Here is a 24,830-nt window from a genome sequence, read left to right as displayed (position 1 = left end):
AGTTATATAAGAGGTTGTGCTTAGAGCACTCCTAGCATTTCTAGCACTGTTTGGGAAAAGATAGGTATAGTGCAACACAGACAGAAGCTAAGAGACTGTGTAATGGTGTGATCCAAACCAAAAACCACTTACAAAAAGTCTTCATGTGTGAAAATGTACAAGTGAAGCATTTAAACTAAAGTGACTAATTGCAAATATAGCCTACCAGAATACCACAAAACAAACCAACTGAGACTGCAAGACAGTGAAAAAACAACTCTTATGTGTTGGATAATCTCTCTCTCTCTGTGAGTGTGTGTGTGTGTGTGTCGATGACCTGGGAAGAATCATGATTAAAAACCTTTGGCCAAGGAAACCTGTCTCAGGCAGTTTGGTGTGGATTGGTGCAGCATTACTGCAGTCATGTTTGATAAGAGAGCTCACTGCTCTGATCAAGAGGCTGGGAGATGTGACAGGTGCAGGTCACCAACACAGACGGCTGTAACACTTATCACAGACTATTTCAGTCTTTTAAAATGAAATGATAGGCCCTGTTAGAGAAAATGCAATAATTCCTCAAATCAACGTTAAAGCCTTTTAAAGACAATTAAGGAGATGGTGTGTTGATAATTAATTGTCCAGGCCTAGGCAATTATGATATGAAGTGAGATGAGAGCGAAAGCCCGTCTACGGGCTTATTTTTCTCTGTGAGAGCGCAATCTGTTTAGTTTTGGTTTAACACGAGGAATATAAGTCAAATTTAGTTCATCGATGGTGGGCGTGGAAATTCTTAAAATATGCCAATAAAATAAAATAATGTTGATAAAATGCATGTTATGTTGATAAAATTATGTAAATTGTGTTGAGGGTCATGGGGATGTGGAAGAGGTTAAACAATTAATTTCTACTGAGTGATGGAGCTGCAGTAGGTTAGCAGCAAACGCATCATTTGCGTTAGGCTCCTGAGCCGCTCATCAACCGTTTGGAGCCGATACTGTGTTCCATTCAAAACATCAGAAATACTAATAATGAGATTTAACATAAGTCATTAACGAAACCGCACGACCACTCCCGTTGAGGAAGTGTACGTCGTGAGCGCGCACGCACGTTGCCTCGCCTGCGACCAGTCACGTCGAATATAAACTAGCGCTAGCAAACCGAAGCTCCTGCCTCTGTCCCACTCGAAGGCAGGTGTGCATCGCTAAAAGTGCATGTCCCCAGCCCCCGTCGGTCTCACCATTTTTAACAACCTTTTTCTTGGGCTCTTTTAATTTGCCGCCATGTTGTGGACAGCAAACACCATCATTAGGAAATTTTCCTCAAGCTCTGTGAGTAACGTTAATGCTTCTTTCAGCATCAGTCTGTTTCGCCACATTGTTTCTGTCTTCGTAAAAATGAATGAATGACTGGGTATTGAACTCACTTGCCTGGGGAACATAGCTTGCATGAGATAGGTAAACGTTGTCATGGTGAAGATGTCAAAATGTTACATCCCCACACACGTGAATCATTCATTGCCATATTTGTCATTAGACAGGAACCGACACTGCCAGACGCCTATGACCAGTCAGCCAGATTAGCATTGGGCTGGTGACGTTTCAGGATATGCACATATTTGTAAAATAGCCGGGAAGGGCACCTATCTGTTGCTTTGGGAAGTTTAAACATTGGTAGGCCTACAGCAGCAGCAGCATGTGTCGCGCAAGAGTTTGAGTTGTCTCGCCACGTTTCCATTGCACGCTGTCGTAGCCGCCTCGCATTAGCAGGGCACAGTGGACAGATCTTCAGCGAGTTGCATCAGCAAGAGGAGAAAATCTGTCTGGGGGTCGGGTTACACTACACTCAGTGGAGCTGAGCTCACGAGTACCCCAAAAGTAAATCGCCAGCAACACAGTAGGTTTTTTAAATACAGTCCCCAGTGTATTTGTTTTGTGTCAACTTCTGGAGGTTGTTAAATTACAAATACACATTAATGTTTGCAGTGCAAAAGAGGAACTATGCATGTCCAGTTGCATGTCCAAATGTCCGAACTACAGTGTAACGTTAAAATATGGCTGGCAGACAGACCGTGATATGTGAAGTTGTTGCATGTTATCTCAGGCGTAATAGCGCTAATCAGCTCGGACAAAACTACCGTCTGGACACTACGATAACGACAGAAGAGTTTAGCCTGCCAAAACGTTATATAGTTTCTATAGGCTATGTAATAACCATAATGTTGTGTTAATGTTGTAATCCTGGTAACTAAGTAGCAAACGTCCCCTCCAATTCATTCCATGAACGTATCAACTTTTCTGAAGATTAATGGGCTGTCGTGAGTGTGCCAAAAGGGGGAGTCTGTTGTTAACCATTGGTGCTGGCACGGTGTGTGTGTGTGTGTGTGTGTGTGTGTGTTTGGTATGTGGTGTGTGTGTTTTACAACATGGAGGAGGAGACAAACCAGGGACGATCCACTGTTTCTCACAGAATTGAATCCTATTTGTGGTGGTAGGGTGATTTAAGCACAATTTAGTACAACCTGGAAAATCATTGTGTGGTGGTCAATGTTGATATTGTGGTGGCCTGCCACAAATGTATGGGAAACACTGAGATCAGTAAAAAGCTTTGCATACTAGACACTTGTAGATCATGCAAGCAGGCTTATCCCTGTTGTATGGTATAATTTTGAATGAGAATATAAAACGGTAAACTTACACAAGGACTAACCACCCTCTTATGTCTGACATGTTGGTGCTAAGTATTCACTTTGTCTTCCTTTCTACTCGTTTCCTCCAACACAGGCCTACTACCAAAATAAGCTGAAACTAGCTCTAATTGGACAGAGTTTGTTTGGACAAGAGGTGTACTCCAACCTACGGAAACAAGGCCATAAGGTGGTGGGCGTGTTCACAGTTCCAGATAAGGATGGCAAGGCAGACCCCCTGGGTAAGTGATTGACAGCACCTCTTCCTCTGTTGCCCGGGAGAGAGAATGCAAGCTCACAAGCTTCCTAGTGTCTTAGAACCCTTAAATTGAATTTGTGGAATTTGTAGAAAGGATTTGAGCCATGTAATGATTCCTAATGATGGAGAATGTGGCTGTGAATGCCCCTGTTGTCCTATCACAAGCCACCTCGTTAGAACTACCCGCACATGTCAACTTTCTTGTGTGTGTTTGTGTGTGTGTGTGTGTCTGTGTGTGTGTGAATGAATGTAAGTGTGTGTGTGTGTGATTGTGTTGTGTGGCAGCAGAGATGAGAGTCAACGCTCAACTCGGGTGGGGGTTCCCTTCTCACAAAGAGAAGTGTTTGCGGTGCCGATCCAGTAGAATGAGCTCATTGTTTTAGTACAGGGGAGCGCGAATGAACACAGAGAGGCAGTGAGGTGAAAAGTCCAGGGCTGCGTCTCTCCCCTGGCTTGCGAGTTACAAACATGTTTACCCAAAATGCAGCACGATTTCCCAGAATGCATCACACAACACATGCACACAGACTGCATCTCAAAGGTGTAGCCGGCCCCTGCGTGGGGAGACTTCTAGCTACTAGCTACTGCTAGCTGACTTTCTATGCAGTGTCTCAATGTTTTAATGGTGCAGTCATGAACCAATGCAAGTAACAGAGCACTAGTGTTTGCGTTTTGAAACACAAATAGACAAAAAATAGTAATTACAAAAGAATAGTTAGACTGTTTTTAAATAAGGGCAGGGAAACAAATGTCCCATTACATACATTTGAGGATTCCCCAGTTTCATTCAATCATATTGCTGGCTTAAAAGCAGGATATTTGCTTCCCCTGGAATCCTCAGATACCCATTGAAATACCATTATAATTTATATATTAATGTCATGACGATATTCCATATGTTTAGTGGCAAAATATCAAATGAACATGAGTGAATGTAATGGGGTTAAGTGAACGCTTGTGTCCAGTAGCAGGCTTTTTTTAAAGTGCAGCCTCTGGCTCTACAGGCTAAGTAGCCTCCCTCCTCTCAGGGCTGCTGTAAAGAGCACACACACATATACACACACACACACACACACACACACACACACACACACACACACACACACACTCTGAAGCCTCCCTCTCCTCTCCGCTGTGTCCAGTGTAGCCCCAGTCCAGAGCTCGCTGTGCTACAGTATGCGCTTTTGGCAGACCATGCAGCGTCGGTTTCCTCTCATGATCTCTCTCGCAAGGAACGTTGCGACGCCATGATATCACTCTCTGGTTGGAGTTGTCTGAGCCAGAGGGGCTAAGAGAGAGCCTATTGTGGCCTGTGTGAGGAGTGGCCAGGAGCAGGAGTACAGGGACCTGGTGGAGGCTTTTAAGTATAAGTACTCTTTTGATCCTGTGAGGGAAATTTGGTCTCTGCATTTACCCCAGCCGTGAATTAGTGAAACACACAGGGAGGTTAAGCACACACTAATCCCGGTGCAGTGAGCTCCCTGCAACAACAGCGGCGCTCGGGGAGCAGTGAGGGGTTGGGTGCCTTGCTCAAGGGCACTTCAACAGTGCCTACTAGTCGGGGTTCAAACCGCTAACCTAGTGCCTACGAGTCGGAGTCCGAAGCGCTAACCAGTAACGTTAGGCCACGGCTGCCCCGCCTTTTGGGGACTGGTGCAGTAAGTGCTGTCTTCACCTCAACACTGCTAAAACCACGGAAATGGTGGTGGATTTTAGGAGGAAGAGGGCACCCCATCTACCAGTCTCCCTGCTGGGTGAGGACATTGAAGTGGTTCACACATACAAATATCCAGGAGTCCACTTGGATGATAAGTTGGACTGGGCCTCTTAATACAGATGCCCTCTATAGGAAGGGGCAGAGTCGACTGTTCTTTCTGCGAACGCTGAGGTCTTTTGATGTGTGTGGGGAGATACTCACCATGTTTTATAACACTGTGGTGGCCAGTGTTCTTTTTTATGCAGCAGTGTGCTGGGGGGGGGCAGCTTGACCACCAAGGACGCCAGGCCAAGCTTGTCAAGAAAGCTGGCTCAGTTGGCTCATTGAGCAGATTGAATGCTATAATGGGCAACAACAAGCACAGTCTTCTGGGGGGACAGAAGAGCAGCTACAGCAATCACACATATAACTATACACCCATTATGTTTGCCTCAGCAACCCGACTGGACTGTGCTGTGATATGGACCATTTTTAAGTTAATTTTAAATCTCTACTTATGCACTTAATATAATACATTATCTATCTATCTATCTATCTATCTATCTATCGCTGGAGGAAAAGAGTGTCTTTGTCAGCACTTTGTGTGTGACTGCTTTGGGGATAGTGTGCAGTTTTGAGAGAAAGGAGCATATTTGCTTGTGATTTCCATGCTTGTGCAGGGGTTGAGAATTTAACTGAGAGTTAATAGTATTTTGTGTGAGGTAGACTATATGTACATATCTCTCTGATTGTGTAAGACAATCTATGTATCAGATTGTGTGTGTGTGTAAAGGTTTATCTTGAATGAGAAGAGAGGAATAAATGGTAAAATGGAGAGAGGGGTGTGGGGTGTGTGTGTGTGCGTTATTTGTGACGAACAGGTGGGGTCAAGTGTGGGTTTCACAGTCTGACTCTGACTAGTTGACACAGTCGTCAGCCTGGGTTGAACTGGGTGAAACCGGGGAAGACCAGAACACCCGCCCACACAGTTAATACCCGCCCACAGGGTGTAATATACACTTACACCCTGTGACACACTCTCACTCTCATACATGCCAGACACACACACACACACACACACACACACACACGCACGTGCAGATACACACACACACACACACAAATGCGGTGCTGTAAAAAGAAGCTGGTGTTACAGGTCTCCAGCTGTTCTGGCCAGAGCTGATAGCCACTCTGCAGCTGACTGGTAGATCCTGTCAGACTGCTCTTCACTCTTAACTGGACTTGAGACTAGGCCCTATCCCTGATAAGCCTTTTGTAGAGTACTACATATCATTAGGGAAGAAGAGTAGGTCGAGAGTGACCTGACCTAAAAAAAAAAAGCACTTAATGTCATTGTCCCAAACACTTAGTAGGCAATGTATCTTTGTCTAAATCATGTGATATAATATTACTCCTTCAGTGTCAGGGATATATACCATCATCACTACAAATGCCCAGTATAACTGGGAAGTATTATGGAAGTAGTGGAGTTTAATGTTTGAGTGGCCATTAATGTTCTGTCATTGCTGTGGTCAGATTGTGTGTTTAAAAGCCACTGGATGTCAATGGCTTTTATATTTATAATATGCCGATAATTCTTTTTCCGAGTCCAAGTGGGGCAAGAGCTCGTAGTTTTCCATAGACAGTAAAAAGAAACAAGTTTTTCCACTATTCGGAGTAGCCTAAAAGGAAATTACCATTCTACTACACACTTACTGCCTCAACCCAATACAATCCTATGCCTGCCTGGACATTACCTTTGATTATATCATTTGGCTGTAAAGATATACTAATTATTTTTCTACCTTCACTCAAACGGAGGTGATGATGACTAGGGATGTAACGATTACCGGTTGAATGATAAACCGTGATAAAAATGTTGACGATAACAATTACTGTTTTCTTTTGAAATATCAATTATCACGGTTGATTACCACGGTGTTGAAACCATCCTTCCCAGCTTCATCCGAGCCTGCTTTTGACATACAGTAGGCCTGGTACAATGAAGCAAAATTGGTACCCTACTGATTCTGTTGTCTAATTGATGGTTTTAACTATGGAGCTAAATTTGTCTCAATAATATTTGTATATGCGCAGAGGGGGATCCACAAATATTTCTTGATTTGCATGTGTGTTTTGATATCTACAAATTAAAAAATCATATTTGTAACTCGTACATTGATTTTTACAAATATAGATGCCGTTTGAATGGCATTTGTAAAACCGAAAATTTCATTTGTGAAATGTGATTCTGCATTTGTGGATCACCAGCACACGCATTCTTCGCTTTCCAAAGTTACGTGTTTTTGAGACGTTCTTCACATGAAAGTCACACAAATCCACACGTAAATAGGCCTACTTTAATTCACCGGCACACAGATCGCAAATAAAAAAATCATATTTGTAACTTGTAAATTGTTTTTTACAATTGTAGATGTGTATTTGTAAATTAAATGGCATTTGTAAAACTGAAAATTGCCTTTGTGAAATCTAATTTTGCATTTGTGGATCACCAGCACACACAGTTTTCGTTTTCACATTTGTGGATCAGCATTTGTGGATCACGTATTTTTGAGACAAACTTTGCGGCAGAGAAGCCACCCAGATCCACAAGTAGCCTGCTGACACTTTCTAATCCGGTAGATGGCAGTGTTGTTCTATGGGACTCATAACCAAAGATTCTTTGCTCATAACACACAGAGCTAGCGAACCTAGTTCTTAAATCTAACAAGTTATGCCTTTTAGAAACAAGCTTTTTGATGGAAAAGTGGTGTTTAATTTCCATAATCTTTGTTTAGTAAACGCACAAAACCGTCAGTTTGCAAGCAAAACCAAGAATTTATAGATTTAAGAGTTTATAGTTACCTAGCAACCGAGGCTTTAAGTGTTAAAACCAAAGATTCTAGAACAGAGTTATGAACATCAGACGCTTGAGTGAAATGAGTGTTCCATTTAATTTACAAATACACATCTACAATTGTAAAAACCAATTTACAAGTTACAAATATGATTTTTTGTGGATGTCAAAACACAAATGCAAGTCAAGAAATATTTGTGGATTTCGCCATCTATGCGATTTCTGTGTGCCGGTGAATTAAAGTAGGCCTATTTACGTGTGGATTTGTGACTTTCATGTGAAGAATGTCTCAAAAACACGTAACTTTGGATAGCGAAGAATGCGTGTGCTGGTGATCCACAAATGCAGAATCACATTTTACAAATGAAATTTTCGGTTTTACAAATGGCATTTTATTTACAAATGCACATCTATATTTGTAAAAATCAATATACGAGTTACAGATATGATTTTTTTTTATTTGTAGATATCAAAACACACATGCAAATCAAGAAATATTTGTGGATCCCCCTCTGCGCATATACAAATATTATTGAGACCAATTTAGCTCCATATTTAACTGCTATTTGGATTAGGCTACAACTGATTTTAATAGGCGGAACATTTTCACTGCAAAACTTGCACTGTATCATTTAGCCACTCTGCGTCTTTTTATGTTCGAGTCCACATTAAATCCATTCCACTTACGTTATCAGAAGAACACGGTAGCCTAAAGTTTTATTTCGAACACTTAATTTGGTCTCACTCAGGGTAGGATTTTTTACGGGCGGCCACGCCGTTTGAAAATCGTGATGTCCCTTTGAAAATCCGGTTTACAGGCCACGGTGGCCTTGGTGCCCTTCTTTCAATATTCTGCTTCGGCGTCCTACTAATAGCGATTTTATTTAGCCTATGGCCTCAAAAAATATTCACAGCGCAAATTAATTTAGTCTTTTACGCAGTAGAGAAAGTGACAGCAAAGAAAGAAAGTGCGCCTAAATTCACCCATTCTTCTCAGTTGAACTACTCATGAAAGTAGCCTACTCATCACACAGACATCACAAGTATGAAAGAGCTCTTTCTCAGCTTTTAAACGATGTTAGCCGCGAATTGCTGTGGTGAACGGTTCGCGAGAAAAGTAAATAATATAATTCAATTTAATCATAAATTTAATTTGAATTTTTTGCGTCCATCTCCCTACCCATTCCTCTCGGTGCAATACTTCACGAACCTTTCGTTTAACACACGACGTATATCAGAATAAACAGCAGACTTTACCGAACACAAAGGTGTAAAGCAGTCCCCTGTACAGTTAGCCGTTCCAGAGTAATCCAGTTTTGAATTTGCAGTAAATTTCGACATGCATGGATGTCTCCAAATTTGGGCTTTAAGTTTTACAATGTGCTTAAATTGTTCCACATGATTTCATAACAGGCCAAATCTAAAATAAATGTTAAATATAGCCTAGATATCTGTAAATATTAGATGATCAGATGATTTGCAGTTCTATGTAATATGTCATGTTTCATGTTTTTGTAATGTTTCATACAGTGATGCAGGTCTACTGCAGTGAATAGGCTACAACAGTGGTCCCCAAACTACGGCCCGTTTTGTCCACCGGTGGTTGTTTTGGCGCTGTTTTGCGTTTGCCATCGAAAACGGAATGATATGTAGGCCTACCTGCAAACAATGTAAGAGGGCTATGCTGACTGCATCAGTGCTCAAAGTATTTTAAAAATGTATCAATTAATTGTTAATAACTAACTAACTTCTATTCAAGTCATAATTCTGGGACTTTCTGGGATAATTATTTCTATTTTTTATTCACTCGTTCAAATGTTCATACAAAGAGTTCACAAAGTTCTCATCAGGTGACTGAAAGCTAGAATGGTGGTCATTTCAGACCACTTCAGCACTTCATAAAATTCTCATAGTTTGAGAACTTTAAATTATTTGTAGGATATTCACAACTTGAGCTGTGTATGCAAAGACACAGAATTCAGAGTTCACACATTTTTTTAATAAAATATACTTTTGGGACTCCCTGCTAATACTTTTGGGAATGCAAACGTTTTTTTTTTTTAGTATTATTTAATTTTACACTGATATGGCATGATGACAATATAAACACAGCTAACAATGGTATTAAATTGCAATAGCTTATGATTAAATATAATAGAATATTCAACTAAGGTAGACTGCTGTTGTTCACAGCACTAAGCTATTTATGGTTACTGATATAGAACTACTCCGAGTCTCTGGCCCTCTCTTGAAGCCAGGCATAGTGAGCTGGCCCTCGGAAGAAAAAGTTTGGGGACCACTAGGCTACAACTTTGATCATTTTTATAGCCTACTACTGTATTTTGGCCTTGGTGCCCTAACATGTGGCCTTTGTGCCCTCCACCAAATGCCCAACTGAAGGCCAAGTGGTCTTGCCCCCAGAATGGTGAAATTCCAAACCTGGTCTCACTCATTGGATCCAAATAACAGTAATAGCAACCTTTAAGTAATGTTAGGGTAAGTTAAGCTATAAGCACATAGCCAATTAAACATGAAAAACTGAACGGGACACTTTTTGAAACTATTTCAGCTTGTGTAGGCCTATCAGTGCTTTCTGAACATATTGAACACACTTTTAAAAATACCGTGATAATACCGAAAACCGTGATAATTTTGGTCACTATAACTGTGAGGTTAAATTTTAATACCGTTACATCCCTAATGGTGACAAGGTTTACAGGTTGTGAAAACCGGCTGGCTGGCTAGCTAGTGAACGTTTTTGGACGAAAGAGCTTTCGGGCCCGCGAACGACTCGTGACGTCGGACTTAACAACTGAATATATCTATATGCGGGAACCCCATCAAATGCTGGACACTATTTATGAGAGCAGGCTTGCCAGCGTGCACAAGTGGACTCATGGCAACATCCCCTCTGACCTGTGGCTTGTCCTTTCCGCTCTTCAGCGCTGGCGGCGGAGAAGGACGGCACGCCGGTGTTCAAGTTTCCGCGCTGGCGCGTGAAGGGCAAGCCCATCCCCGAAGTGGTGGAGGCCTACAAGGCGGTGGGCGCCGAGCTCAACGTCATGCCCTTCTGCTCGCAGTTCATCCCCATGAACGTCATCGACAACCCCAAGCACGGCTCCATCATCTACCACCCCTCCATCCTGCCCAAGCACAGAGGGGCCTCTGCCATCAACTGGTAAGGAAAGCTGCCTCCGTGTGTGTGTGTGTGTGTGTGCAATAGGAGAGAGAGAGAGAGAATGAGAGGGACAGAACAGACGGAGCATTAGTCTGAATGGTAGTTTTATAGTGAAACTTTCCACTGATTTGCTGACTGAACTTAATCCAGTCAAGTCATCTTGTTGCTTTGACTGGGTTGTTATTAGGGGTGGGCGATATATATCATCTGCGATAATATCGTGATTGTTATTTTAACGATGTGCAAATTGACATTATCGAATATTTAAATTTACTTATAGGGGAAAAACACTCAAAATCACGCATTGAAGACTCATACATTCCCAGGAGGTGTATGCGGGAAAAGCCTATGGGAAAAGCCCCTGGCCGCAGCAGAGCAAGTGTCACGTGATCACTAGTGGGTCACAACGTTGTCACACGCATGCTTATGTTTATTTTGTGCAGCAAAAGTATAGGCCTACTTGGGATTTTATGCAGCTACTTCTGTTCAAGTAGCATTGATTACACAGTCACGTTTTTTCCTACACGGTATTATATGGAGAGAACTTTAGCCTTTGAGTATTTTAATAGTCAGTTGTAAACAAAGAACTATTCTCATGTAACTTTTGTAAATGGACAGAAGTTCGCTCTAATCGTCAAAATCACAAAACATATCGAGATATTATTTTTTGTCCATATCGCCCACCCTTAGTTGTTATACATTTAGTAAGTGTATTACTATTGTATTACACATACAATACACACACATTGACATAATTCAGTCAAAATAACTAACTTGACTGGATTAAGTTAGCAGCAAATATTGTTCAGAGGGTAAGTTGAAAAGTGGTTTTCATGCATGGTGTGCATAAGGGACGGAGAGAGAAAAAAATAGAAATGAGAGTGGGGTTGTCAGACAGATAAAAACAATCATTCATGAGTAGAACTTAAATGCAAAACAAACCAACTGTCAGACCACAAGACAGTGAATAAACAATGTTGATTGTGTTGAATGTTGAGCAGTAATGAATAACGTCACTCACTCACTCACTCACTCACTCACTCACTCACTCACTCACTCACTCACTCACTCACTCACTCACTCACTCACTCACTCACTCACACACACACTGCAGGACTCTGATTGAGGGGGATAAGAAGGCTGGCTTCTCCATATTCTGGGCTGACGACGGGCTGGACACTGGCCCCATCCTGCTGCAGAGGGAATGTAATGTGGAGCCCAACGACACTGTGGACACCCTTTACAACCGCTTCCTTTACCCAGAGGGCATCAAGGCCATGGTAACCACGACAACCCGCCTTTTGACCCCCCTCACTCATCCTCTCTGTCGTAATCGTGTGTTTGTTTGTGGTGTTGGTTTGGTATTCAGTGTCTGAAAGATTGATTCTCTCGGGCAGTTGAATACAGTACCTACACAACTTAAACCGTTAGTGTTTATTTATCCTTCACAAAGTCACATTTTAACACGCGTATGTACATCACACACACAGCGGTCCCCGCTAAATGTTAACACCATGATTTCCCAGGACAGCATGTCATGCCCTGGTATGACCCTAGACATTGTTAAACATTGTTAAACTTGCTTTTTTACTGCCACTGGACCAGAGCTTCTGTCTGTCTGTGTACAACTCCTGTGTGTGCTTATCATAGTCTTAAAGTTTATATTGAGGTTATGTGAGAGTATGGTTCTGTAAAAGTGATTGTAGTGGTTGTGTATGTTTTCACTTTGTGTGTGTGTGTGTGTGTGTGTGTGTGTGTGTGTGTGTGTGTGTGTGTAGATTATAGTCACACTATGTTGTGTTGTGTGCGTGTTGATGTTGTGTTACCAATTGTTTATGTTGACTGTGGGCCTTTTGGACTGTAAAAGTTTGGTGATCATGACACTGTGTGTGTGTGATAGGTGGAGGCTGTGAATCTGATTGCGGATGGGAAAGCACCTCGGGTGACCCAGCCTGAGGAAGGAGCTTCATACGAGGGCATCCAGAAGAAGTCCAATGCCAAGGTCAGACACACCTCATGGTTCCCACCATTTGTAAAACAGTCCACACACCAGATTTTGCTCCTGAAAACATGTTTTATTATAAAGCATGCGACGTTTCAGGGCCCAAGCCCTTTCTCAGAAATGAAAACATAGTAGCCATAGTGTGTGCACTTTGTTGGCTTCTTCATTCTAAGCCAGTGTTACTCATTGCGCGGCTCGCGAGCCACATGCGGCTCGTCAAGCTGGTGACTCGCATGGTAGCTTTGGCGAGATTTCGCCAAATTTGGTTTTACTCATTTTGAGTAGGCCTAAACTGTTCGCCAAAGGCCATCATCTTTGGCCCCAGCTTGATATAAACAAAAGTAGGCTCTGATTTAGCCTAGTCTACTGTATGACTTCAACGAGGTGATCTTTAGTTTCGTTCTGCTTGCAGTATCTCACTGCCACTTGCAACGCCTTTGAATGAAATCCGCTGCCCTGTTTACCGGCAATGCTACAGCGGACTTGTAATACATTTAACGCAGCTGCGTGAATCACGGAAAGTGCGAATGAAGTGACCACTTCTAAATGGGACCCACTGTAGGCTATGTGGCAACACAGCCAATACATTTTTTCAAATGTGCTTCATAAACATACAATACTGCACTACAAAAACGCAAACATCTGAATTATACTCCTCCCTTCACCCAAATAATGAAGGTGAAGGGAAGTTATTAAGCCTTAATGGTGTTTCCTAAAGGGGGTATTGTCAAACCTGCTACTAATACCACAAATGCAACATGAAGAAAGTCAAGGACATGCATGCCAGCTTCCACTCATCCCAGTATTAAAGTAAATCTGGTCTTAAATGAAAATGAATGGCTGTGTTCAGGGTAGGCATTTCATGGCGGCCACGACGGCCATGGCCGACGTAGCCCCTTGCGTTGGCCGAGATGCCCCTTTGAAAATCAGAGGTTTACAGGCCACTGTGGCCTTGGTGCCCCCTTCTCAATATTCTGGTTTGCGTCGGACTAATAGCGTATTTTATTAGCCTATGGCCTGACAAAATAATCTTTCACATCGCAAATTATTGTAGCATTTTACGCAGTGGAAAAGTGACCGCGCACGGCAAGAAAGTAAGTGTGTCCAGATTCCCATTCTTCACAGTTGAAGTACTCGCGAAGTAGCCTACTCATCATACAGGCATCACAAGTATCACATCACATAAAAGAGCTTTTTCTCAGCTTTTAAACGATGTTAGCCATTTGGTGAACGGTTCGCGAGACAAATAAATACTATGATTAAATTGAATCATAAATTCTAGGATCTGCGCCCTCCCTCATTCATCTTGGAATACTTAACGAACCCTTCGTTCCAGTGCTCGAATTACGTGGGAGCCAGAGGGAGCCGAGCTCCTATAGAGTGAGGACTGGCTCCCATGAAAGCAACAAAGTCAAAAATCTGAGGGGGTCTCTCATATCTGAAGGTGTCTGGCATTGCAATTTAATCTTAAACAACCACTCATTATCCATCCCTGTGCGATCTCTTACCATTAAAGACGTTAAATTAAAATATAGGCTACTACGGGACGTAGACCTACCCTACGCTCTTGAACGCAGCATGACACTTCACCACCACACCACTAGACTATATGAGCAAACCGTGATACGATCGTTTGACAGCACTCGCAAAATCTGAAGAAGTCACCCTGCTTTGATGCGAGTGTTTTGTCTATTTACATAGGCGTTCATTGGGCTAGCCTATATAGTTTGATATGTGCTGAAAAGTCCTATTTGCTGTTGAACTTGCGCTTCACCTCTTCTATGTTGATTGACAAAGCCATAAATTATGGCCCATTATGCAGCCTACAATGATTGTGTTGTCTGATGATCTGTAGCTATCCTCTGCCATTCAGAGCTCCAGAAAGTTCCCAGATATTTTGAAACACCTGTTAGCAATCTCTGATGTTGAAATATTTAATGGCTACCCGACAACATCTCAGTGCAAACTCCAAAATTGTTCGTCTATTAATTTTCCACGGCTCAACAATACTAGGGGAGCGTACCTATATTCCCCGGGTCCTATGTTCCCCGCTTTGTATGTCTATTTGTATCTAGGCTATTTGAGTTTCTTAAAGCTGAGCTGTGCTTAAATTGTTCAATACATGATTTCATAACAGGCCAAATATAAAATAAATGTTAAATATAGCCTAGATATCTGTAAATATCAGATGATTTACAGTTTTATGTAATATGTCATGTTTTTGTAATGTTTCATACAGTGATGCAGGTCTATTGAATAGGCTAAATACAATTTCAATCATTTTTATAGCCTACTGTATGGTTAACTTAAGCCATGCACTTTGCAGTCATTTCAGTAGTGTTTTAGTCAAAGTCAGTTGAATACGAATGATCACGGGTCATCAACTGAATGGTAATTGATGATTGTCGTAGCAATGTATCCTTCCATGACTCAGAATGGAAAATTCCACGTTTAAGACTGAATAGGGGGAGGTCAGTTTGGATGCAGGAATAGCTTAGGTGGTTTGGGGGTGTGTGAGCTGTAGACGCATGCGTTTGAGAATATGTGTGTGTGTGTGTGTGTGTGTGTGTGTGTGAAGAGTAACAGGGGAGTAGTAAGAGTGAAGGAATCAGATCTGGGAGACCTGCCCAGAGTTCCTGGGCTTTGGGGAGTTATTTTTGGGTGCACTGCCCGGCGCATTGCACAGCCCGTGTCCAGTTGTTGGATTGTGCTGCCCTTTCTGGAAAGACACCGCAGTGCGCCACCAAGGACTGACACAGAATATGGACTGAATGTGGTTATGCATATGGGAACGTGTGTGTGTGTAGGCCTGTATGACTATACATGAGCGGTCTGCTTTGGTCAGGGTTGGGCCAGCAGAGACGTGAATAAGAAGCACAAAACCCATTTTCCTTGACAGCGGTCTGTTATACTTAGCAGCGGTCTGTTATCGAGAAAAATATCAGACCAGCGAACGTTGGGAAGGCTCATTCAAGTGAATGGAGCATTCTGCACCATTATGAAGAGCTGTGTAATAAGTGCAGAATATTTCAAACTCTCCTGTGTCATTACCTTCCCCCCTCTCTCCTCTCGCTGGTCTGCTTTAGGTGAATCTGGCCCAGTCGGCTGAGGCCATCCACAACTGGATCCGCGGTCACGACAAAGTCCCTGGAGCCTGGACCGTCATCGATGGACAGGTAGAGTCTGCTGTCAAACACACAAGCACTGGGGCCAATGAGGGGGATGTTTGGGATGGGGAGGGGGGACTGATTATGTGCTTGTGGTGTGCACATGTAGAAGTTACGCAATGTTATTGTTTGGTCGAAAAATGTGTGGTGTTTACATTGCCCTGGGTCTTTTTTGTAGTAAATGTGAAATCGTTTGGGTTTTTTTTTGTCTTTTTTGGTAGGCAGTTACTGTGTCCAGGTTGGATGTGGACTTTATGTGTGTTTGTGTGGTTCAATGGTGTTTTAAGCCCCTGCCGGCGACAGTCGACTTCAATGCACCTGTGTGTGTGTGTGTGTGTGTGTGTGTGTGTGTGTGTGTGTGTGCGGTTTTAACTGTGTGTTCTTCATTTCCACTTCTCATCATTTATGTGTGTATAGGAGTTGTTTTTAGATTGTTACTTTGCTTGAATCAGGGTTAGGGTTAGCATTTTGCATTAGCATAATGCATTAGCATTATGTCAGTCATTATTTTTGCAATAGTCATCATGACACTACACTCAAAAGTACACAAGTGTTACATACTGGTGGCAAGGTAACAGGCATAGTGGAATATCTCACAATATCATGATTAGAACCAGGGAAATACAACTCAGTTTCTAAACTTCATATAACAAGGCGAAACCTCATATACTGAATATCAAGTTGTGTCTGTGTCTGTGCCTGTGTTTTTTTACAGAACTTCTTGCAGTGTATGTGCTCTATCAGTGGGGACGTTCTGCAAAATGATTTAGCAATGACATACCTCTAACCTGAAGTGTGTGTGTGTTTGTGTGTGATGTGTTTTATATGTCTGTGTGTGTGTGTGTTTTCTGGGTGTGCAGACGGTCACTCTGTATGGCTCGTCTCTGCTGGGCGGCTCGGTGCCTAAGGGTCAGCCTCTGGAGGTGGAGGGCGCAGCTCAGCCCGGACTCATCACCAGCGGAGGGCTCGTCCTCTTTGGAACCGACGGCAAAGCGGTGAGTGTGTGTGTGTGTGTGTGTGTGTGTGTGTGTGTGTGTGTGTGTGTGTGTGTGTGTGTGTGTATGTCTGTGTGTCTCTTTGTATTGTGCTTCCTTATATGTAAATCAAATCATGAATATATAATATGAGGAAACAGGACCTCAGCACAATACTTTTTTTAGATTGTGTATATTTGACACACTTCCTACTCCTGTTATGGGAAGTGTGTGTAAAGGTGTGTAGAGAGTGGTGCTGTAACATCTCTATATGCTGTACTGTCACTGTGTGCAGGTCCAGGTGAAGAACCTGCAGTTTGAGGATGGGAAGATGATTCCTGCCTCCAAGTACTTCTCCTCCGGAGAGAGCAGCAGTGTGGAGCTCACCGACGAGGAGAAGAAGATGGCTGAGGAGATCCGGGTAAGATCTGTGTGTGTGTGTGTGTGTGTGTGTGTGTGTGTGTGTGTGTGTGTGTGTGTGTGTGTGTGTGTGTGTGTGTGTGTGTGTGTGTGTGTGTGTGTGTGTGTGTGTGTGTGAGGGAGGGAGGAGGGAGGGAGGAGGGGGGGAGGGGAGGAGAGGGAGAGGAGAGGAGAGGAGGGAGAGGGAGGAGGGGGAGGAGGGAGGAGGAGGGGGAGGAGGGGAGAGGGAGAGGAGAGGGAGAGGAGAGGAGAGGGAGAGGGAGAGGGAGAGGGAGAGGGGAGGGGAGAGAGAGAGAGAGATGTGTGTTGACGTGTGTTGACGTGTGTGTGGCTTTTGATGTAAAATATCCTTTATCCCATCCGTGAATTAGTGAACACACAGAGCACACAGTGAGGTGAAGCACACACTAAACCGGAGCAGTGAGCTGCCTTGCTAGCTGGGGTTAGGTGCCTTGCTCAAGGGCACTTCAGCCATTCCTACCCTCCGGTTACAAGGGGAGAGAGAGAGAGAGAGAGAGAGAAAAATATATATACATATATTACTGTGTGGTGGTCCTCACTGTTTTGTTGTCTCTCTGCCAGGCCATCTGGAAGGGAATCTTGAGCAACGTCGCAGCCATCGAGGACACAACCGACTTCTTCAAGTCCGGGGCAGCCTCTATGGACGTGGTGAGGTCAGTATGCCACCAGGACCGATCTCCCTGGTCATCCATCCATCCATTGCCTCCAGCACGGCATCGGGTGATCATCACACTGGGAGTATAATGAACTTTGTGTGCGTGCGTGCGTGTGTAGGCTGGTGGAGGAGATCAAGCAGAAGTGCGCTGGTGTGGAGCTGCAGACGGAGGATGTGTACATGGCCACCACCTTCCAGGAGTTCATCCAGGTGTTTGTGCGCCGCCTCAGGGGGGAGGACATGGAGGAGGAGCTGGTTATCGATTACGTGAGTTTCCAGTCCACACACACACACACACACACACACACACACACACACACACAGAACATATAAATAGAAACTTAATGTATCCCTAAAACTGTCTGTCTCTCCCACGGTTTTTACAATACACACACATCTGACTTGCACTCTCCCTCGTCCTACAATGAACAGTATCTGTTTTTTCCCCTCTGCAGGCAATTAAAGAAGTGAACAACATGACTGTGAAGATGCCATACCAGTGTTTCATCAACGGCAAGTTTGAGGACGCAGAGAATGGCAAGACTTGTGACACCATCAACCCCACAGATGGCTCTGTGAGTATGGAGCATGCTCACACACACACACACACACACACACACACACACACACACACACACACACACACACACATAAAAGACATACACGCAGGACGCGCAAGAAGCTTACACACATTATACCACACACATACACCTGCTAATATGATTCATACACACACGTTGAAGACACAAGACCTCGACTCCCCCACTAAAGCACATACTTTCACATAAACACAGACACTGTTTGAAATACTGAAGTGATGCTCAAATGATCAGGCTCTCACACAGCCCATGTATCAACTCTACTGCTCCTGTGTCCAGACGATCTGTAAGGTGGCGTACGCCTCCGTAGGGGATGTGGACAGGGCCGTGGCAGCCGCCAAGGACGCCTTTGAGATAGGACCATGGGGCAAGATGAACCCCCGCGACCGTGGCAGACTACTCTACAAGTGAGCTCTCACTCTACCATCGCCCCCTAGAGGACGACATCGGCAATGACCGAAAATGACAAACATATTCTCACTGAAAACGAATAAATAACAGAAAACATACAAGCCATACAAATATATACAAATAAATTTGCATCTAAATGCACTTTGTATATAAGCATGTCTTAACGGAGACTAAGTGTCCTTTTCTCTGCGTCTTCCTGTCCAGCCTTGCGGACCTGATGGAGCAGCACCAAGAGGAACTGGCCACCATTGAGACCATTGACTCCGGCGCCGTATACACACTGGCCCTCAAAACACACGTGGGCATGTCCATCCAGACATTCAGATACTTTGCTGGCTGGTGCGACAAAATTCAGGTGAGTGTGTAACGTTAGCGTGCGTATGTGAGCCGACATCCTTCCCGTCACTTCACGACCTCACTCTGATGTCATATCCTGTTTTCTCCAGGGCACAACGATACCCATCAACCAGGCCAGGCCCAATCGCAACCTGACCTTCACTAAGAAGGAGCCCTTGGGGTGAGTGACAATGGGCTCTCTCAAACGTAGCATTACAGTATGCATAATATGCTGTATTGAGCGCTTTTAAACTGTTCATTTGTCTCTGTCAGTGTGTGTGCTATAGTTATCCCCTGGAACTATCCCCTTATGATGCTGGCTTGGAAGAGTGCTGCCTGTTTAGCAGCTGGAAACACACTTGTCCTGAAGCCTGCTCAGGTAACACAGCACTGTACTTACCACAAACACACATATACGCACCTCCCAAGAACAATCTGCCTTACAAACACATACACACCTGTCTGTATTGCCACTGTATTGCCACTATGGCCAAAGGCGGACATCCGGATTCCAGAAAGTAAAAGTCCAGGCATATATTCTTTCTACCTGTGCACTTAACACAGGTGATATCATTAATTATCTGATCTACCTGGCTTCTAATTAGGATGAGCTTGGTTTACTAAATGGTTGGATCAAATACTCGGCAGGACTTTTACTTTCTGATGTCCGCCTCTGGTAATGGCAGAATCATACACACAGGCCTAGACCTACAGAACAGTCAACTCAACTATCTGACCCCAGCATGCTCTATCTTTCGCTCATAGGTGACCCCTTTGACGGCGCTGAAGTTTGCAGAGCTGGCTGCCAAGGCTGGCATCCCCAAAGGTGTCATCAACATCGTGCCTGGCTCAGGTACAATTCTCAGAGTCCAGTGTTCTTGGAGGGAGTTACCTGTGACTGCTGTGTTAGTAGTGCTATTAAATGAGCTTGTGCAATGCTTACCCAATCAGTCTCTCACGTCATCTTTCCCTCCCTCCCTCCCTCCTGCTCTCTCCTTTTCTCTCTCTCTCTCTTTCTTTCTCGCCTCTCTCTCTGCCCACCAGGTGGCTTGGTTGGCCAGAGGATGTCCGATCATCCTGACATCCGTAAGCTGGGCTTCACTGGCTCCACTCCCATTGGCAAACAGATCATGAAGAGGTCAGTGAGTTGCCTGCCCTCTCTCGCCCATACGGGCATGGACACTAATGAACTGTGTCATCAGTGCCTTGGCAAATGTTTTTTTTTCCAATTTGGGAAAGGTAGTTTGGTGAAAATGAAATTCACTGAAAATGACCAAAGTTTTAGAGGCTCATACATAAATTCAAGTGTTCTGCAATGTTCCCCAATATCAGTGTGCTATCTCAAAAGCTTTCAGTTTAATGCATCTTTTTAATGCCTCTTCGTCAAAAAACTAAACTAAATATAACTACTGACTGAAACAGCACTCTGATGTCCCCCATATCAGATTTGATTTTGTCTTAAGTGGTGTCTCAAGGCCTTCCTGTTGACACGTGTCATTTCCTGTTGCAGCTGTGCGGTCAGTAACCTGAAGAAGGTGTCTCTGGAGTTGGGCGGGAAATCCCCTCTCATCATCTTCAGCGACTGTGACATGGACAAGGCCGTGCGCATGGTGAGCGCTCCCCTCCAGTCCAAACTCACTGGAGCCAGTCCACTACAACTAGCCAGAGCGTAAATATTTACACACACAGGGACAGATTGGACTGCTCAGTTGAAACAGAAAACAGTAAATATGCCAGTGGAGTGATCAAACATACTGCTTTACGTACGTAAAGGTTTAAACCAGTTTAAGCTAAATATGTGAACTTCTAGTCACCCTGTATCGCCTCCTCTTCACCTCACATGCAGTATGTCAAAACATACAGAGGCCCAGGACTAGTTTCAGCTGCTCAAAGACAATGACCGTTCTTCATACTGTAGGTTATGTCATACTTTAAAAGACATTGTATTTACATTCATGTTATTCCTTGTCCTTCACTTCTTTAGTGAGAAGATGAATCTCATCTGTTCTAAAATGATACTGAGAAACACTCATCTAAGTCTCTGGCCTTTATTTTACCTATGTGTGTGTGTGTGTGTGTGTGTGTGTGTGTGTGTGTGTGGATGAGCTCAGTATACTTCAACAAGGGGGAGAACTGCATCGCTGCAGGCCGCCTGTTTGTAGAGGAGTCTATCCATGACGAGTACATCAGCAGAGTGGTAAGGAGACGCTCAACACGCCACCCCTCACAAACCTCAGAAATATTTAAACACACGTGCGGATAGGTAAATATTTTTTTATTACAAAGACACATTTTTTTTTTACCATACGCGCACGCACGCTCTCACTCACTCACTCACTCACTGTCTGTGCACACAAACACACACATTCCTACTTCACCTTTTCTCCGGTCGTCCCATCAGGTGGAGGAGATCAAGAAGATGAAGATCGGTGACCCCCTGGATCGCTCCACAGACCACGGCCCCCAGAATCACAAAGCCCACCTGGACAAGCTGGTCGAGTACTGCGAAATCGGGGTCAAGGAGGGGGCCACGCTGATTTATGGGGGGCGACAGGTGCCAAGGCCAGGTGAGCTTCCCCTCCAGAACCACCTGGAATTGTGCCGGCCAATTTTTTTAAAAAACCCAATGTGAGCCTTGAGCCCACCCCTGCTTTATACACACTGAAAGGAAACATGTGACCCGCATGGAAGACTGAGTCTTTAGTGAGAGCCTTGATCATTCCCTCTGTTGTGCTTTAGGTTACTTCATGGAGCCCACAGTGTTCACTGATGTGGAGGATCACATGTTCATCGCCAAAGAAGAATCCTTTGGGCCAGTCATGGTGGTGTCCAAGTTCAAAGATGGGTATGTTGATTCATGGCCGCCATCAGCTGTATTGTGGCCTACATTTCATTGTGACGTGGGGGCCCTATACGCACTACGTTTGTAGGGCCAGCACAAATGAATCAAGGCCCCTTGCCTCCCCCTTGCATCAAGAGTTATATCGTTGTTGAGAAGAGAAAAAACTACATGCCAGTGAACTGTTGGGTAAACTTGTTGGCAAACTTTTACATAGCCTCCTTCTAGCCATCAGTTAGCTCACGTCATGTTTGCTTATCAAATGCTCACCAGAAATGAACATTACATGGCACTCCTCTGCGATCCAAGACAGGTTCTCTTCGAGTAGATTGTTTTTTTTATTATTTATTTTAACTAATTAAATAGCAAACATCCTGCCTTGACATCCTCATATGCACATCTTATTTCCAAATAATAGCCTACAGACACAAGTTAATCTCCTTCTTAAATTGAAAGGCACCTAATTAGACTTGCACACCACTAATACAATGCAATCATGACATTAAAGGTAGGAGTGACAAAATATTATAGGCTACTTGTAATTTTTAACTTCAAAATATATGAACTCCAATGAATATGAATAAATATTATATTATAATATTATATATATTTCTTCATTAACATTGACCATTCACTTGTTTTGCTGTCTTGTCCTGCATTGGTCACTCCATTCTTATCTATGTATGCCTGTTTTTCCCCTCTGTCAGGGACGTTGATGGCGTGTTGAACCGAGCGAACGACACAGAGTTTGGCCTGGCATCCGGTGTGTTCACGCGGGACATCAACAAGGCTCTCTATGTGAGCGAGAGGCTGGAGGCAGGAACCGTCTTCATCAACACCTATAACAAGACTGACGTGGCCTCGCCATTTGGTGGCTTCAAGCAGTCCGGCTTTGGGAAGGACCTCGGTGAGGGTTTATATACACACACACACACACACACACACACACACACACACACACATACAAACAGCAACATCTCAGCAGGATTTTAAAATGGCCACAGTGATTTATTTAGCTTTTAGGTAAACTGATTTTATGAACCTAAAAGAAAAAAGAGGATTTAAAAAAAGATTTACTGGTCATTATGACCTCATGGTTATGTGGTGTGACTAATGAATCTTTTGTCTTAGTGACTAAACAAGATGATGCACCATAGCGCCAGCAACTACTGAGGGCAGTCTGAGTCTGATTGATCAATATGTATTTGCCTTGTGTCCGTAGGAGAGGATGCTCTTCATGAATACCTCAGGACCAAAGCAGTGACTGTGGAGTACTGAGCCCAGATTCCTCTGTGAACTTTTCCTATGGTGGCAAATCAGCGTATGCTGGTTGGATCTGCTGGCAGTTGATCTAGGATCTCAGCTCTGGCTTCGCTAATGGCTTGGGTTCAAGCTGAGGGAAAAAGCTTAGTCTGCGACTACGTTGATGTGCCTACACCTTTTTTTTTTTTTAAAGAACACGGAAAAATCAAGAACACTCTTTAGAAAACCCTCTGTTCTGTTCTGTTCCAGGAACTTTGTTCTGCTTTCTCACTTATCCCAAACCACATTGGAGTGAATCCACTCTCTCAAATTTCTCAAGAGAAATGGAACGTGCCATCATGTTACAAGATTCAGAGCGTTTTTATAGAAAAATATATATGAAGTCATGTTTTAATGGACCGTTACCGTACAGTGTGAACATCATATTTTATCACCTTGGATGTAATTTAAAATAATATATTTGACACGTTATGTGCCCATTTGATGGCTTTTAACAAGTTATCAGATGTTTAGAGATTTTTAAACATTACCAGCATTTTACAGGTTGAACTCACTTTAGTAGTACAGGCCCCCTCCATTGTAGTGTTTTCTAAAAGAAATCTAAGTCTGTGTAAATATTTTATTTGGGGAGAATAAATGCTGCAGTCTAGTGATTGCTGAAAGTGTTGAAAGTCTCAATGTTATTTGGATTCTTATGCCCAGTCTCTTTCAAAGACCCTCCTGGCCATGCAATGAGAAAAATAGATGCAAAATACACCATATATTTATATGTGTATACTGTACATGGGTTGCTACCTGCATGTCTCACTTGCAGTGCCCTTCACTGAGCTCTGTGCAACACCATTTCTCACATTTAAAGGTCTTAACCAAGTGACATTGAAACAATTGCTGAGATTTCAGAAGTCAGTTTTGCAACAGTAAGACAGGTAGATGACAACTGCAAGAGCTTAAGTTGCAATGGGCTCTTTGCACCTAGTAAATCAGCACGTAACGATATTAAAGTACGATTTATACAAGCTAAAATTATTATTGGGCAAATGATATTCAGTGTCTGAGTAAAGACGTTAGGAGCAGAATATAACTGAAGATGCCGTTACAACACAGTAAACGCTCCACTGGAAACAAAGCGGCCGCATTGAGAGCCTTTCGTGCAAGTAGTCCATTGCAAGGAAATAAGTCACAATGGTGTGATGTGTCCTTTTTCCTCAGTAATTAAAATTACACAAAAAGACTCCACGTGAACAAGATCAGTGTTTTCACAGATCTGATTAGCACATTACTAGCAGAGTGAAAAAGACCTTCATATCGCACACCATTCGCTTCACTTTTATCATTCTAAGTCTACCTCTCCAATTCATTTTGAGTATTTTCTCAAAATGTGGTTTTCCACTTTTCAACTGTGACAACGTGTAGGAAAAGATGCCGCATAGACAGTATCTTCCGATTGTGGCAGTATATTGTGATAAGGAGTGAAACAAACAACTTAGCTCG

General features: G+C 43.4%; 1 protein-coding gene across 2 annotated transcripts; it reads left to right on the top strand.

The window, feature by feature from the left end:
- The first annotated feature begins 1,125 nt into the window (after positions 1-1,125).
- On the top strand, positions 1,126-24,006 carry aldh1l2 (aldehyde dehydrogenase 1 family, member L2). 2 transcript variants are annotated; one of them, XM_048267915.1, is made up of 23 exons: positions 1,126-1,307; positions 2,760-2,904; positions 10,418-10,652; positions 11,767-11,932; positions 12,553-12,654; positions 15,741-15,830; positions 16,682-16,816; positions 17,091-17,216; positions 17,798-17,889; positions 18,011-18,158; positions 18,347-18,466; positions 18,770-18,897; positions 19,106-19,256; positions 19,348-19,418; positions 19,511-19,616; positions 20,003-20,090; positions 20,282-20,375; positions 20,748-20,848; positions 21,337-21,434; positions 21,639-21,804; positions 21,977-22,082; positions 22,784-22,983; positions 23,299-24,006. In XM_048267915.1, the coding sequence occupies exons 1-23, from the start codon at positions 1,260-1,262 to the stop codon at positions 23,352-23,354; spliced, it is 2,772 nt and encodes a 923-aa protein (XP_048123872.1). In that variant the 5' UTR covers positions 1,126-1,259; the 3' UTR covers positions 23,355-24,006. The 2 variants fall into 2 exon arrangements, with proteins under 2 accessions (XP_048123872.1, XP_048123873.1); XM_048267916.1 differs by lacking the exon at positions 1,126-1,307 and adding an exon at positions 1,683-1,872.
- Positions 24,007-24,830: the final 824 nt, after the last annotated feature.

Source organism: Alosa alosa, chromosome 17 (genome assembly GCF_017589495.1).
Source record: "Alosa alosa isolate M-15738 ecotype Scorff River chromosome 17, AALO_Geno_1.1, whole genome shotgun sequence".
Taxonomy (NCBI): domain Eukaryota; kingdom Metazoa; phylum Chordata; class Actinopteri; order Clupeiformes; family Clupeidae; genus Alosa; species Alosa alosa.
Note: the sequence above shows the minus strand (reverse complement) of the source record. Positions and strands in the feature narration are given on the sequence as shown.

Coding starts and splice junctions, on each gene's coding strand:
- aldh1l2 (XM_048267915.1), top strand. CDS start 1,260: ATGTTGTGGACAGCAAACACCATCATTAGGAAATTTTCCTCAAGCTCT. Junction 15,831..16,681: donor GGACCGTCATCGATGGACAG/GTAGAGTCTGCT, acceptor CTGGGTGTGCAG/ACGGTCACTCTGTATGGCTC. Junction 18,467..18,769: donor TCAACCCCACAGATGGCTCT/GTGAGTATGGAG, acceptor TCCTGTGTCCAG/ACGATCTGTAAGGTGGCGTA.